The sequence below is a fragment of the Salvelinus alpinus genome, chromosome 9 (genome assembly GCF_045679555.1).
Source record: "Salvelinus alpinus chromosome 9, SLU_Salpinus.1, whole genome shotgun sequence".
In the NCBI taxonomy this organism is placed as follows: Eukaryota; Metazoa; Chordata; class Actinopteri; order Salmoniformes; family Salmonidae; genus Salvelinus; species Salvelinus alpinus.
Window position 1 is genome coordinate 83840947 of NC_092094.1, and position 16407 is coordinate 83857353.

At 42.3% G+C, this 16407-nt stretch overlaps 2 protein-coding genes across 7 annotated transcripts in view; both read right to left on the minus strand.

Annotated features, from left to right (window-relative positions):
- Window positions 1–767: 767 nt before the first annotated feature.
- On the minus strand, window positions 768–6895 carry pomt2 (protein-O-mannosyltransferase 2). 4 transcript variants are annotated; one of them, XM_071327514.1, is made up of 21 exons: window positions 6769–6895; window positions 5918–6188; window positions 5738–5822; window positions 5483–5587; window positions 5276–5384; window positions 4943–5051; window positions 4650–4809; window positions 4440–4546; window positions 4234–4316; window positions 3873–4049; window positions 3705–3765; window positions 3495–3573; window positions 3223–3374; window positions 3021–3112; window positions 2824–2900; window positions 2663–2734; window positions 2507–2566; window positions 2323–2428; window positions 2094–2234; window positions 1825–1936; window positions 768–1615 (listed from the first exon to the last, which is right to left on the minus strand). In XM_071327514.1, exons 2-21 carry the CDS (start codon window positions 6175–6177, stop codon window positions 1510–1512), a joined length of 2253 nt encoding a protein of 750 aa, XP_071183615.1. In that variant the 5' UTR covers window positions 6178–6188; window positions 6769–6895; the 3' UTR covers window positions 768–1509. The 4 variants fall into 4 exon arrangements, with proteins under 4 accessions (XP_071183615.1, XP_071183614.1, XP_071183616.1 ...); XM_071327513.1 differs by lacking the exon at window positions 6769–6895 and adding an exon at window positions 6580–6720; XM_071327515.1 differs by lacking the exon at window positions 5918–6188 and having other exon boundaries at window positions 6769–6882.
- Window positions 6896–8179: 1284 nt separating this feature from the next.
- Window positions 8180–16407, minus strand: part of LOC139530810 (latent-transforming growth factor beta-binding protein 2-like) — a 155883-nt gene continuing 147655 nt past the window's right edge. For all 3 annotated transcript variants that reach the window (XM_071327518.1, XM_071327519.1, XM_071327517.1), the window contains 9 exons: window positions 16162–16296; window positions 14837–15028; window positions 14559–14645; window positions 13840–13968; window positions 13585–13725; window positions 13227–13400; window positions 12784–13101; window positions 12519–12668; window positions 8180–11872 (listed from right to left, as the gene is read on the minus strand). In XM_071327518.1, coding sequence (XP_071183619.1) covers window positions 11691–11872; window positions 12519–12668; window positions 12784–13101; window positions 13227–13400; window positions 13585–13725; window positions 13840–13968; window positions 14559–14645; window positions 14837–15028; window positions 16162–16296 — 1508 coding nt within the window. In that variant the 3' untranslated portion in view covers window positions 8180–11690. The remainder of the gene's footprint in view (window positions 11873–12518; window positions 12669–12783; window positions 13102–13226; window positions 13401–13584; window positions 13726–13839; window positions 13969–14558; window positions 14646–14836; window positions 15029–16161; window positions 16297–16407) is intronic.

Genomic DNA, 16407 nt, shown 5'->3' on the forward strand with positions numbered 1-16407 from the left:
CAGCCTGTTTCTATCTAGCCCTTGATAACGACTCAGTTCAATTACATTACACATAAGAGTCATTGGACAAAGGCTACTTCTGTACGGGGGATTTTGTTAAGACCCCGACGCTCAAATCTTTACATTAACACGCGACGATTGCAGAACCGTTTTTGAATCATAAGGACCTTATCTTTCATATCAAGAAGAAAAAGGGTTGTGTTCCCACACGCCCATATCTCCATGTTACAGCACTTGTTTAAGGAAAATAGACTAGACCAGAGGCGACCACCTGTGCTAATTAGCTATCTAAGTTGGTGTCCCCCGAACACTTGTGTAACTCAGAAGTGTAGTTTCGTCAGATGGAGGCACCCATAGCTGTATCTATCTGTGAAAAACTGCTACAGTATGTTAATCTTTTTTATTTGAAGGATTCTTTCTTGCTGATGAAAGACAAGGTCCAAATGTTTCGAAAGCGATGATAATTAACGTTTCTAAACGTTAAAACACAGTATTGTAGTTCACATGAGCCAGTCGTGGGCAAAGCTAACTGCTGAAAACTGTAGGGAGAAGGCAACATTTCTCAGATTTTGAGAGCTAGTTTCGATTTAGAAAAAATATATGCATGCATGACATTGTGGTCCTTTTCTGTATTTGAGAAGTATGACGATCATGTCTGTAAACTTGTCACAAATGCAAAAAACAAATTATTAAAATCATACCCACACATTGCAAAAAAATATATAGGACACCGCAGGAGAAATAAAAGGCAATGAATATGCACTATATAAAAAGGTTGTTTTGGAGAGTTGTATTGAAAAGTAACATATTCCTTTCTTTGAGAAAGCAAAATGCGGAACGGACAGTCATTGAAAGCACTGTATCTTGCCAAAGATGTATACAATACTTTGCACACTAAGATCGAGAAAACATTACAAGATAATTTGATATAATGCAACGGAAACAGGTGAATTCTTTCCTATCAAAACTTTTAATTAGAATATTAGATTCCCATAAGTATTTCAAATTGATTTAGTCCCTAGGCACTTAGCTCATTATTGCAACTCAGTCAAGAAAAAACTAAACATGTTAAGGCAGTACAGTAGACATCATTAGCCATCACTAACGGTCTCAATTAAATAAACACATCATTCACACATTTCAACATCCACCTAATGCACATTAATGTATTTATCACGTTTTTATCTCCCAACACAAAAAGAGTAGGCTATGATTGTGAACAGTATATTCTGTTCTTAGTATCGTTTCACAATGCACTGCTGCGCAATTCAAGTGTAGAAAGTCACTAAAATATTCAGTTTTCAATGTTGAATTAAAACACTTAGAAATATTTGGATGTAACTGACTATAAAATACTTTAATGTTAAATATTTAACAATCCATAGCTATGCACATTATGAAAAATACTGAAGTTCACGTAGTGTATAAGAAACAGACACTTGCATGTCTGCTAAAATACCACTGATATATCACTATGTCAGTCAGAATTCTTCCTGACTGTTCACCTGCCTAAAACTCCCAGGAGTCCATCCACTTCAGGCCAGCCATGGTACTATCAGGGTCATGGGCCAGCGGCCCTCTCATACCATAGGACAGAGGGTGAAACATGTAAAAGCTGCATGGTTTAAAAAGGCAGAGAGAAAAACAGATGTAAACTGAAGATGAGAAGAGAGAACAACCAATTTCAAAATTCATTTTTGGGTGTAGATTAACTATTGCGCCAATGACATACAGTACTGTAGGCAATAAAGCCAACAGAAAGCTTCCATGTTTACAATTTAAATCAGGTTCAAAGGGACATAAGAGGTCTCATGGTTATCTCACCTCTCGAGGATGGCCAGGAATAGCATTGCCTGTCCTCCTCTGAGCAGCCAGTGAGAATAGGGTGGGCGGAGCCATAGGTCAGCACTCTGCAGCAGGGTGTCCAAAGTGATCCCTGAGACAGAGATGACAATTCAAGATCTTTATAAATATAACTGGATCTGAACTACTCCAACATTATTTCATGTATGACTCCTGGATGAGTCTGTAACGTGCGATCAATATGAAGGGGGCATTATGGGGAGCATGTGTTTGTGGTAGAACCACTTTACCTGTTAGCATGCTGCTGAAGAGCATGGCAGGGAAGTAGTGGTGGTAGTAAAGGATGCGGCCCATGGTGTAGAAGGGTACGTAGTGCAGCAACCAGCCCAGGAGCAGCAGCCCTCCACCTTCCATCAGCACGCGACAATGCTCTGCACACACACATACACATCAGTGTTAGAATCAAGTACTCAAACGAGTTACTCATGAAACTGACAGGGAAGTTCTAAAAGCTCCTACCTATTCTTCTCTTATCCAGCTGGACTCCTCTGTGGAGGGCCAGAGAGGCCACTGCCACCATAACCACATACAGGCCCAGACTGACCAGGTTCAGCCACCAGATCACCTGCAGGGGAGGTAGATTTAGCTATATTGTAGCAGTGTTATGTGTTAGCATACTCAGTGAGTGGAGAGAGGTACTTACAGGGTTCCCTAACAGGTAGACACGGTATTCAGTCTCATTCACTCCAGAGAACCTCAATCCCTTTGCAAAAACAGAACAAAGGCACAGTAATAAGAAACTATTTCATTCTGGTACTGTCCAACCACATTGAAGTCATGGGGTATTCAACATGCAAACCTGGTAGTTGATTGGCCAATGCCAGGGTTTAGAGTTCATTTCGTTGTCTTTGGGCTTCAACCCACTGTTACCCTGTAAAAAGAGACACATTTAGTTGTAATCAATACAATAAGTATGTGGGAGAATTTGGCACAGTGAGGTGTGTTGTCTTGTTCTCTCACCCTGATCATAACGATGTGGGACTCCAGCAATATCTCCAGGAAGTGGGGCTTCAGCACTGAAAGGCTAATGTTGGGCACTATCAATGCACACACACAAACACACACCTTTAGGTATTAAGTAAACACACAACACCATCACATATCAAGCAGTGGGCCACGGGAACACAATTTTAAAAAATGCAGGAATGGAGGCGTACATTTGGTATTGATATGATCCTCAATATTCCATTGAGAGTTTGGGGTCTCCTTCAGATATGGGCTACATGTAATCTCCACCTGTTCCCAGCCCCTGAACAGAGAAGACACAGTTTGACACTGTCATCATCGGTAATGTTAACATTTGTAAATAAAGATATTAGAGAACTTTAGAAGAGTCTAGATCATTCCTCCATTTCTTACCATTTGGGGAGAGTCTTGCCAGAGGAGTAGAGCACACAGCCAGTTGCTCGGTGCAGGAAGCGTACTTTGCTGCGTAACACCTTGACCAGGTCGCCCTTCCGACCCCCACACACCTCCACCTGCCACAGGTCATTAGGGTCACCTGTTCCATTCTGAAAGCACCAGAAAGGAATGATACTGATCAACATTTAGGCTGAAGAATGAAACCTCTCTCACACACAACCTATCAATAACTTCTGAGAACTGTGCAAGCATTGTATGTGCTTACTCACGATGCCATAGCCTGTGACCTGGAAGTGTTTTTTAGTAAGAGGTGCCTCGTGGAGGTGACTGTGAAGGTTACGGGTAGTCCTGGTGGACACAGGAGTATCAACCATTATTGCACTGAAGAATTTGTTGTAATGTCAAAACAGGTACAGAATGGGTGCAGTACAATGATAAGTTTTCAAACAGATGAGGGGTGTCACTGTCAAACCACTTACTCTTTGTGCTCCAATCGAATAATGTCACCATGACGAACAAGGTCAGGTTCTCCTGATTGTGCTGGACAAAAAAAAGAACAAAATACATCATAATACGTATAAAACGTCTGTTGTAATTAACCTTTATGAGTGACATATTCTGACTGCACAACAAGGCTGTCCTCTCACCATCACTGTCATTGGATCTATGCACCAGCCACATGTTGTTATAGTCCTTATGGAGGTATGCTGTGACCTGCTGCTGCTTTGCTCCTACACCCTCTGGGTACAGATGCCAGTGAGAGTGGAGGTATCCTCCAGCGATACGCAGGTTCTTCACAGTGATGATAGAGCCATATGCCAGGTCTGTAGGAGAGCACAGACCACCATCATAGTAGAACAAGGAGGACAGATCAGCTTTATTAGAAGCTGGGGGTTACTTAGGACATTATTTGAATACACGTCATTCAAACGGACAAGTGGAAATATACTGTAAAGCACCACTATGGTAAAGACAAAAACGTAGAAGATGCTATTTAAATCAACTCACACTCAGGCATGGATGCATTGTGTAGGTTGTTTCCAATCAGACGGGACTGAAAAGCAGAGCTGAAGAAGCCATCTCCTGGACCACTGGAGACAGGGGACAATGGAAACACATTGTGTAAATGTGATTAGACATTATTTAGGGGAGAATCAATTTAAAGCTTTCCAATAACCCCACTATAACAAATGCACAGCCAATAATCCACTTACCTTTTGTTCAGCACCACAAAGTGGACTGCAAATATTGTAACATACAGAAACAGGGGAAGCAGGATAAGCCCAAACACCCTGGACAACAAGTGCTTCCCAAAATCCATCTGGTAGAAGGAAGAAAAGGGAGCAGGAGTCAGTGTTGGCCTCCAATGTAAGTCCGTTTGGTACATCAATATCATAGGTGATTCATAATCAGTTGGTGAGTACCAGAGAGAGGTGCAGGTCCCCCAGCAAACTCCACAGGTCCCGGGCTGTGTTCATTCCCACCAGCAGGATGACAAACAGCCCCACAAACTTAACCCCCAGAGCCCCAGACAGGTTCACCCCTGTCAGTACCAGCCAGAACCACCAGGGTGCGCTAAAGGGCCTGAACACCATAGGAGAGAGCATAGCAGCATCACTCTGTACAAAGTTGGTCAATAACAAGTCCCTTTAATCTGATTCTAATGACTTAACTGACAATACAGATGTAGGTTTGCTCTGCTCTGGAGGTTCCTTACCTATATCTCTGTCGATTAAACTTGACCATGCTGAGCACTGCTCCCATTATAAAGAACATGAGAATGGGGTCGAGAAGGATGTACTGAGAGATGGTGATGCAGCCAGTGTCTGAATGGGGGGGACAGCCCAAGGTACAAGTTATTTAGATTAAGGTGATCTAACACAATACACATTTTAAACTTCACTGAGAATCCTATACCACAGTTATAACATTATAAGAATGGTTGACCAGTCCATACTCAAGTCTGTTTGGCAAGGTTTTGGCTAAAGTAGATCCAGACTCCCCCAGGCTGTCTCTGGTTACTTTGTTAGTGCTGGTGGTACATACTCACCAAAGGCCAGCACTGCAGCAGTGATGAGGGCAGCTGTCGGGGACTGGGACAACTCCAGCACTGTGAGGTAGGCAAAGGGGGGCAGACAGGAGCCCAGAGATGCACAGAACTGCACAGAGGCAGAGCAAGTTCACAGGTCAAACTAGTACTGTGGAGCATGATGTTATTCACACAATATAAAAACCATTCTGTCTGTGTAGGCCTTACCCCTCTCATCCCCCAGTAGTTGTGGTGCTCATATTTGTCCCCAGGTTTAAGGAAAGGGTAGGTGCCATCATAGCCAGTCATGTACCCAGCTAGCCCGATCAGCATCTGGCATAGGGGGAATGGTTACTTAAAAACACATACACATGATGTAAATCAAGAATCAATATACTTATCAAGTTATGGAAGGAATGATGACTGTAGAAAGAGATATTCTATGAATGTTTAGAACGCTAAAAGATAGTGGCATTATCTTACTTTGCCAAGTGGTGGGTGGACATCAAAGAAGAAGGTCCTGTTAATGTAGTAACTCCCCATTTTCCCAAAGTGGGTTTCATCCCAGCTAAAACAGATAGGATCACACAATGAGATTATACATCAACACACAGTGACTTCATGAGGGAGCCTTACAACTTCTCTTGGGGCACCATCACTCACCATACATGAGGGGGTTCCATGATTTTGTAAAGGCGAGTGGAAAAAGAGAGCAACACCACCAACAGAAAGAAAGCTGTGCTTTGTGCCTCATTATTTGGAGAGTAAATGCCCTGGTCATGTTGTGCTGATGTCCCATTTAAGGATTGGCTGTCACCTTCAGACAGTCTATCATCCTCTGTATTCTCCTGGGTCGACTCATGATGGGTTGAAACAGGGCTCTGCTCCCCTGTATTCATCTGGCCTCTCCGATTTCGTAGCATTGAGGATTCGTCTTTGTATTGTGCAACACATTTTTTCTTTGCCATTAGTTAAAACTTAAACAAAGTTTGTCAATTTAATTGGTATTCTTTGAACCGCCCTCACTGTCCAAAGAAAGCTTAAGAAACAGGAATATTTTGACAGTGGAATGTTTGTGACAGACTGCTACAACAAAGTAGCTAACAAGCAGCAGCAAAACAAGTCCCGTGTTACATTGTAGATTGGTCTATGCAGGGAATAGTTAGCTAGTAACAATTTCGCATAACAACGTTACAATTAATATATATATTGTAATGTTATCCGTACACTAGCTAGCATTGTAGCTAGCTCGCAGTAGCAGCTGTCAGACAGCTTTGTGCATTTTAAACCAAAATTAATATCTATCTAATCATTCCTGTTTTCACCTGATATTCCGTAGGTAACGTAATGCATTAAAGGCAGGACTTCTTTGCTGGTTACATTTTACGCATTTGGAAAACAAGCATTTCTAAAATTAAACTATTACTCTGGCATGCACTCCTGACGGAAATTTACGGTGCACAGATTTCAAAGCATCTACCGGTTATTATTGTAAAATAAAACAAAACATTTACCCGATGTGCTTCATGAAATATCTGCAAAAAGTGCGCAGCACGCGCACAATGTAGTCGAATCTCAACACTCCAATTTTAGCCACGCACGTTGCGGGGTTTGTGGGATCTGTATGCTTTTCTATCCTTCATTAAATCCATGACACGGGAATACGGACACAATTTCCCAGTATACAACTGAAATTCAGGACAAGGCTGGGGATCAGTGGGAAACGCCTTCCACAATGTGGTCGTGCTGTACGCATAGACATTACGGCCACTGGGTGGCGAGAGAGCACAATAAATCACAGGCTCGCTCACCACACAGATGCTCACAACATGTAAAATCCTCTCTGGTATGGAGGGTGATAAGCGCCAGTTCGAAAATTCAATGCTTAAATGCTAAATAAGAATGTAAAAATTATCAATGTATTTTTATTTTCATATCAGTGTGCATTATTCATTCCACGACAAATTGCAAAGTTAAAATGAAAATAGAAAAATTTGAAATGATACAAATTTGAAATAAAAATGGTAAATGGTCAATGAAAAAAGCCAAATGGTAAACAGAAAATGGCTAAATGTAATTTGAAATTGAAAGCGGCTGTTTTCATTTTCCAACTACCCAATTAAGCGTTTTCTATTTCAATTTGCATTAGAATTTTCAAACTGTATGCAAATTGCTTTTTGGAGGCGTGAACCAGGAGAGCAACACAACACCCCCATGTAGTGGTGCATCTCTCTGTACATTTATTTTAGACTAGTGTAACCAACCCAGGTCTCCTGCACACCAGAAAAGCATAGTCCTGCTTGGCTTAGCAGGCTAAGCTGTTCTTCTGGTGTACAGGACACCAGGTTCAAACCCTGTCAGTTACACTAGTCTAAAATGAATGCACAGAAAACATGGCATGGCTAGGATGTATCACTCCATGGTGGTATTGTGTTGCTCTCCTGGTTCATGCCTCCCGGAAGCAATTTGCATACACTTTGAAAATGAAAAGAGTAAGAACTAAATTGGGCAGTTGGAAAATGTAAACATCCACTTTGCGCATAGCATTTACCATTATCTGTAAACCATTTGTCATGTTGTGTTTACCATTTTCATTTACAATATCCATTTACTGTTTCCAATTTTCAATTAGCCATTTTCGATTTTCATTTTAACATTGCATTTTCACTGGGGCATGAATCATGCACACTGATATGAAAATATTAAATGCATTTATAATTTTCGCATTTCAATTGAGCATTTAAGCATAGCTTTCTCAAACTGGCATTGATCACCCTCCATACTCATGCAAGTGCTCCATTTGAGCTGAAAGTTTATTTGCATTATAAACATTTGGTTTCGAAATTAGGATATTATTGTATAGTGATGAAATGTATTACTGTGTAATGTGTGTAGAATATTCCACAGATAAGGGAGACAAATAAATATAGATATTTTCAAAGTTTATTTTGATGACAGATAGTGACTACAGTCAAGAGGTAAACAAAAGGAATGAACATGATATTTTCATTGACCACAGCATACATCACATCCTACACCACAACTTGTGGTTTACAAAGCTTTAAATAATATAAAATACATGTTCACAATTTGTTTTACCTCAATGTAAGACTTGTGGAGGGATGAATCATACAGTATAGATAGACTGATAAAGAGTACAGTGAACATCTCTTTGAATGCAGGTCAAGGGCATCAGTCATTGAAAGAAGGCATCCTCCAAATATGTGTAAGATAGGTGCTGGCAAGATACGCATTTCTCTTAATGGAAAATTTGAAAACATGACTAATCAGCAATCATATGTTTCTAGAGTTGAATGTGAAAGGACAACAATGTTTATTTGATTGGAAATGACGAATAGTGTTCACTATATTGATTTTAAAAAAGGTCACCAGAATGACAAACTGTTCCAAGGTAACATTATTTGAAAGGCAAACAAGTTGTGTTTTAATGGCACAAAGAATAATGCTTGCATTTCAAAAGGCATTCTTCTTTGTATTGTACTTGTAGGATCAATGGCACCACATTGTGTTTAAAAAAGTACTGCCATTCCCCAACATTACATTTCAATGTCTGCTCCACAGGGCAGGATACATACACTTTCTCTGGTACAGTGTAAACCACTTTTCTCATACATAAAGATGTTTTTTTATTTTATTTTTTACAGAAATATATAAATCTAAATGGCTAAACTGTAATGCTGGATTTTTTTTCTTTTTTTTGTCAAACAAAAATATTGGCTGCACTATATGCATTATTAGAAAGTAACAAAAACATTAATACATAGTACTAGATCTGTACAAAATATCCTAAACCTCGTCAACAAAGCCTTTACTCACATTCAGAGATGCATTAATGGGAATGTTCTTACATGGGATCTGAAGTCAATTGTGAATGTGAATGTGATTGAATGTAAACATAAACAATTTGCTATGGGACATAATGTGTGCTGAACTACTCTCTTGACTAGTGGGAGAAGGCTAGTGGAACCTATACAAACATATTACATATTTAATCATATACAGTACCATTCAAACGTTTGGACACACCTACTCATTTAAAGGTTTTTCTTAATTTTTTACTATTTTCTACATTGTAGAATAATAGTGAAGACATCAACACTATGAAATAACACATATGGCATTATGCAGTAACCAAAAAAGTGTTAAACAAATCAAAATATATTTCATATTTTTGATTCTTCAAAGTAGCCACACTTTGCCTTGATGACAGGTTTGCACACTCTTGGCATTCTCTCAACCATCTTAAACCTGGAATGCTTTTCCAACCGTCTTGAAGGAGTTCCCATATATGCTGAGCACTTGTTGGCTGCTTTTCCTTCACTCTGCGGTCCAACTCATCCCAAACCATCTCAATTGGGTTGAGGTCGGGTGATTGTGGAGGCCAGGTCATCTGATGCAGCACTCCATCACTCTCCTTCTTGGTCAAATCGCCCTTACACAGCCTGGAGGTGTGTTGGGTATTTGTCCTGTTGAAAAACAAATGATAGTGCAAACCAGATGGGATGGCGTATTGCTGCAGAATGCTGTGGTAGCCATGCTGGTTAAGTGTGCTTTGAATTCTAAATAAATCACTGACAGTTTCACCAGCAAAGCACCCTCACACCATCACACCTCCTTCATGCTTCACGGTGGGAACTAAATCAAATCAAATCACATTTTATTGGTCGCATACACATATTTAGCAGATGTTATTGCGGGTGTAGCGAAATGCTTGTGTTCCGAGCTCCAACAGTGCCATAGTATCTAACAATTCACAACAATACACACAAATCTAAAAGTAAAATAATGGAATTAAGAAATCTATAAGTATTAGATTGAGCAATGTCAGAGTGGCATTGACTAAAATACAGTAATGTATTTCTACTGTATTTTTTTTTAGAACTACACATGCGGAGATCTTCCGTTCACCTACTCTGCATCTCACAAAGACTCGGCGGTTGGAACCAAAAATCTCAACTTTGGACTCATCGGACCAAAGGACAGATTTCTACCGGTCTAATGTCCATTGCTTGTGTTTCTTGGCCCAAGCAAGTCTCTTCTTATTATTGGTGTCCTTTAGTAGCAATTTGACCATGAAGGCCTGATTCACGCAGTGTCCTCTGAACAGTTGATGTTGAGATGTGTCCACCCCTACCTTGTAACAACACAACTGACTGGCTCAAAATGCATTAAGGAAAAAAATTCCACAATTTAACTTTTAACAAGGCACACCTGTTAATTGAAATGCATTCCAGGTGACTACCTCATGAAGCAGGTTGAGAGAATGCCAAGAGTGTGCAAAGCTGTCATCAAGGCAAAGGGTGGGAACTGCGAAGAATCTCAAATATAAAATATATTTTGATTTTATTAACACTTTTTTGGTTACTACATGATTCCATATGTGTTATTTCATAGTTTTGATGTCTTCACTATTATTCTACAATGTAGAAAAAAGTAAAAAATAAAGAAAAACCCTGGAATGAGTAGGTGTCCAAACTTTTGACTCGTACTGTACATTTATAGCCTCTCCAAGCCCATATTCAATTCTCTCTCTCTCCCTCTATTTGTACTGGCAGCAGGTCAAAGCAACATTGTGATAGCATATGAATCTGGTCTGGACCTTGTTTGATCGTAGTTATTGCTCTTGAGACAACCTTGCCAACAGAGGAGCCTGTTTGTCTCGAGGATGAGGACTGTAGGATTGCACTGTTATAAGAAACACAGAAGACCAGTGGAAGGGGTGGTTGGTCCTTTTAAAGGCCTTGCTGACAACAGAAGCATCCCAAATACTAGTAAAAAGTGGTTTGAAAGTAACTTTCCCTGTATAGCAATGTGATTATTATGTTATAATATGAATATAACATGTGGCATGCTTACGACAATCAGCTTCCTCCAGGTTACCAAACTTAAACAACTATTCACACTGTTTCCCCTCATCGTTAGTAAAGTATATTGGTCTGACAAATAAGACAATATAAATCCTATGCCCTCTTACTTTACAGAGCCTTGTCATGTACATGAAATAAATAATCAACCAAAAAGACAAATGGAGAAAAACAATGCAGAAAAAATGTATGTATGCATACCAAACTGCCTGGGATCACTGAATACAAGGTCACTCCTCAGAAAATCCCTTTAAGCAAAATATAAATGTTAAGAAATAGGATAATCCCATGGAATACATTCACTGGATAGCTCCTGGTCCCCTGTGGAAATGTGAATGAGTATGTGTGTGGTAGAGAGAGAGAAATTAGGAAAGAGTCAATAAGAGTATGTGTGTATGTGTGTTGGTGTGTGTGTGTTTAGGGGACAAGCGTGGACGTTTCAGTGTTTTTTGATGGAGGTTTAGTGCCAGGCCCTGTGAGAGGGCGGGGGGGTGAGGGTAAGGGCGTGGGGTGGTGGAGGGAGGAGAGAAGAAGCTCCAACAGTCACACCCTCATTTCCCTGCCACTCTCTCTCTAAAGCCAGCCACTGGGACCTCTGGGATGCATTCATGGGGCTTGGCAGAGGCCTGGAAGCCAGGCAGGCAGGTGCACTTGTACGACCCCTCAGTGTTGGTACAGGCCCCGTTCTTACACAGCGCCACGCTGTCACTGATATCCTCACACTCGTTTATGTCTGCAGGAAAAGGAGACACGCAGAGTTAACTGAGGAGAACAATTTCACAGCAAATGCAGCTGTTCATGCCACACGTCCTGTGTCAGAAGTCCCACATAGTGGCCTAGTCAGTATGGGTGGTAGGATGGCTCCACAGTCAGGTGCAGTAGATGTCTGGCGACAGTGGTGGCTAGAGGGATGCCTAACGCTCAGTACTTATAAAAACTCTCTCTCTCTCTCTCAATACTATCTGGAAGGCAGCAGCCAAATGTCCTTTCATTGTTTGCCTTCAAGTGGTTTCTATTTTCTATTATAAACTGGGTGTTTCGAGCCCTGAATGCTGACTGGCTCACAGCTGTGGTATACCAGACCGTATACCACGGGTATGATGAAACATTTATTTTTACTGCTTTAATTACATTGGTAACCAGTTTATAATAGCAATAAGGCACCTTGGGGTTTGTGGTATATGGCCAATATACCACAGCTAAGGGCTGTGTCCAGGCACTCTGCGTTGCGTCGTGGAACAGATCAAAAGGTTATCTAAATTGACTAATTTGTTTCTAGGAATTCCAAAATGAAATGATATATCTGGTAGGAAACACAGAGAGGAGAATCTGACTCTGACTGCAGGTGGACATTATGAGACACTGGGAGAGGAACCTACCGATGCAGGCCATTTTGGTGAGGTCAAGCTCGTATCCATCAAAGCAGTCACAGGTGTAACCTTCCCTCACGCGCACACACCGGCCATTCTCACAGCCGTTCAGGATGCCACACTCCTCTGCTCGCAGGCCCTCGAAGCCATCAAAGCGGTCTTATTGGAAACAGAATATGAATGAAGAAGGAGTCCCTACAGAGGTAGCATTTCACCATGCATTAGCAATAATATTAATTGATTTGTATTTTTTGAATGATTCTTATGAGGTTACCATTGTATGAGTCTACAGGGTGAGGCTGGAACTCTCTTGGCCGGTGGACAGGGACACGTAGTGGCGGCTCTATGTCTCCCTCTCGGGAGCCATAGTCGTTGGTGTTGTCTGTGAACAGGGGGATGCCCTGGGTGTCCTCTGGGTTGTAGTAGGTACCCCCAGGCCCAGTGATGGGCCCTCCTCCATAGTTGTCCCAGTAGGGGGGGACATAGGGCCCCTCAGGACCCTCAACCCCAGGACCGTACTCATAGCCTGGCCTCTCTCGTAGACTGTCAGACCCCCCTCTCCTTGGCAGGTTACACACTGCTGCGTAGTCATCTGATCGAACACAAACAAACACACAGGTCAGTATTTTAGTGAAATATGTATCACAGGTCATCATGTCACTTCTACATTTCAACTGAATAATAACAGCATGAATGTCGACTATCTGTGTCCCTTACCAGAGTCCCTCCTGGGGCAGAAGGCACACTGTTCGCTCCAGGCCACTCCATAGAGACAGCAGCACTCTGTGTAAGTGGTCCTCCTGCCGATGAGGGGCTGGGCACACATACGCTCATCTACCAGGCCCTGCCAGCAGATGTTCAGGTGGATGTCCTCCTCAGGCTCATGAGTCTCTGTGGTTCAGGGAAGGGAGAAGAGAGGGAAGGAAGGAGAAGGGAAGAGAGTGATTCACAAAAGAGGAAAGGAGGGAGTTTTTACTAATTCTATGTTGTTAATGTTGGACAGCTGAATCAATAATCTGGCTGGTAATTGTTTCATCTGGATAAACTCTGAGATGTAGGAGTGTGTGAGTCTCACCCTCGGTGGTGTTGACGCTGACGCAGCGACGGCGGGTGCTGTCCAGAACCAGAGGGGGACTGCAGAAACAGTCGAAAGAGCCGGCAGTGTTCACACACACCCCATCCACACACGCCTTCTCTGTCAGGCACTCGTCATAATCTGGAACACACACACACACACATACACGCATACGTCAACGACTGAGTCCCATAGCTGAGACTTGGAGCAGGTTTGGTGGAACAGAGAAAAGCAGAGACAGCGGGCGGCCCTTACCCACACACTCCAGCCGGATGTTGTCGTAGTAGAAGCCTGTACGGCAGAAGCAGGAGTACGAGGAGAAGTTGTTAGAGCAACGGCCATTCTTACAGATATCTGGCCCAAACATCTTACACTCGTCCACATCTGGTGAGAGAGAGAGCGAGAGAGAGAGAGAGTGAAAGAAAGAAAGAAAGAAACAAAGAAACAAAGAAAGAAAGAAACAAAGAAAGAAGGGTGACATCGGTTGATAAATTCACATACTACCATTCATCCAAATCACCTTGTCTTTAATATATCACCTCTAGAATCAGCCTAAACTTTGTGTAGGCCTACTGTGTCTGTAGAATCTCACTAAAAACCCCTCCATGTACTGTAGCTAGCTAGACCGCTCAAATCCTGACCCCTACTGTAAAATGAGCATAGCACCTTGCTTGAGACAGCCTTCTCTATTAGGTCAAGCTGGTTAGTGCACAACACTTGTGCTTAATTAGCTATGTATGCAGGTATCCCGTCACGGTGTAAAGAGCTAGCTTTAAAGAGAACCATAAATTTGGTTGGAAATTACGCAGGACTTTTTTAACGGCTGCCATGGGTGTAAATAAAAGGGGAGCTGAAACAGCAATTTTCTTTGTGTTGGTACAAAGTTATGGGAGAAGGAAAAACTGTGAAACCTCAGGTATACCGACTCTTAACAGTAGCCAGTGGGTTGAGGAGACAACATGGAAGTAAAATACCTTTGAAACTCTGCTGTTCCAGGCTGTGGGAGAAAACAGCTTGGGGCAGAAGACCACTTCCATGTGGACACAACTGGTCATACTCCTCTGGAGAAACAAATAAGAATGAACGGACAAACATACTTTCTCCTTACTGTAATAATGTATTATACATCGTGAAGCAAAAAGGAGTGAGTATATGTGAACAGTTGTATCTGAATATCTGTCTCCTAAAGGTTGATCATTTGATCCCTCTTGGGAATCTCACTCAGTCTCAAATCATACTGTAGTAGGCTTACCTCTCCCTGGGACTGGGCAGGGGTGGATCTCACAGTCGTCCCCCCAGCCGGCCCCCACTGTGCAGCAGCACTCCTGCTTGGTGGTGTTGCGAGACAGCACATTGTCACAGAAGTTAGCATCGTTCAGGTTGTAGTAACACTCCTTCCTCTGTTCCTCAGTGGGCAAGGCTGGCTTAGGAGGAGCAGCTTCACCTGTAGAACATGTAGGGAAATCACACCTCTCATGAGGAGAAATAGATGCAGAGGGGAATAATTGGAGGGGATTTGCAGAATAAATTGTGACACTAGTTGACCGCTACTTTCAGGATTGAATTACTACAAAAAAGACTATAGCCATTACCACTACGAATAATATTTATTGCCATCATGATATCAGTAAGAATCAGTCAGTCTATTGGCCCCATGTCTAACAGCATAGTGAGTGCCACTGTGTTTCCCTGGGTCAGGAGCTCCACAGCATACAGTAGGGCAGGCAGTAGGCCTGAGTACCTTCAGCTGACACTGCTGAGGCTGCTCTTTTATCCACAGACATGGTCTCAGGCATTCACAGTTAAGCAGCGGGCTTAGCCAAATGGAAACACTGGCATGTGAGTCAACACACCATTCATTCTCACATGATTGATTACCACACGTCAAAAGCAAACAGCGGAATGGGGTCAAAGTATACAAGGCATACTTGGGGTTTAATACCGAACGAGAACAAAAACATCCCCGTCGAGAGCATGCTGCTTATTAATGTAAATATGGCTCGCTTGTGTGTACATGCCCATGTCAAGCTAAAGACAAGCCAATGCCACAGACTCAAGGTAAGTTTGACCTTGTATTTCAGTAATCTGTTTACAGTGAACACTGTTAGTGTTTCTGAGAGAGATCTTTCCATGGCAGTTTTGCCAATAGCTATACCTTATCCTTGTTTGTCTTTGGGGGGAATTTGACTTGGGGAGATTTGACTGGGGAGATTTGACTGGGGGAGATTTGGCCATGAGGGAGAGCTTGGAGTTGTGCTCAGCACAGCAAATCAATTCTGTAAGGGATGGCTGGAATAGTTTTCCTGCAATTCGTTTTTCGCAGACTTGAACTGCAATGCATTTATCCTTGTAGGGATAAAACATAACTCTCCATTCATCCAATAGCATGGAGTCAAACTCAGCAGAAAGGTTGTTCAATAGAAACATCTACTACAGGGAACATGCAACCACTCGTGCCCTGCTAGTTCCCCAGATGTCATGATAATATGAGATGCCTCATTAAGACAGTGAAAACTCAATCCCGCATAGACAGAATGAACCCTTAAGTCCCATAAGTCCCTGTGTGTGGTGTGTTACCCTGCGGGCGGCATTGGCTGGTGATGGGATCAAATTCCTCATTGTCGCTGGGGCAGATGCACAGGAAGCTGCCGTCCACGTTCTCACACAGGGCCTCTCCACACAGCGCCGTGCTCATCTCACACTCGTTCACGTCTGCACGGGACAGGACGGGGATGGGGGGGTAAATTTACACACACCGATGCACAGCACGTACACATGCACACTGACAGGCACGAGTGTGCTTACACACACACACACACACAC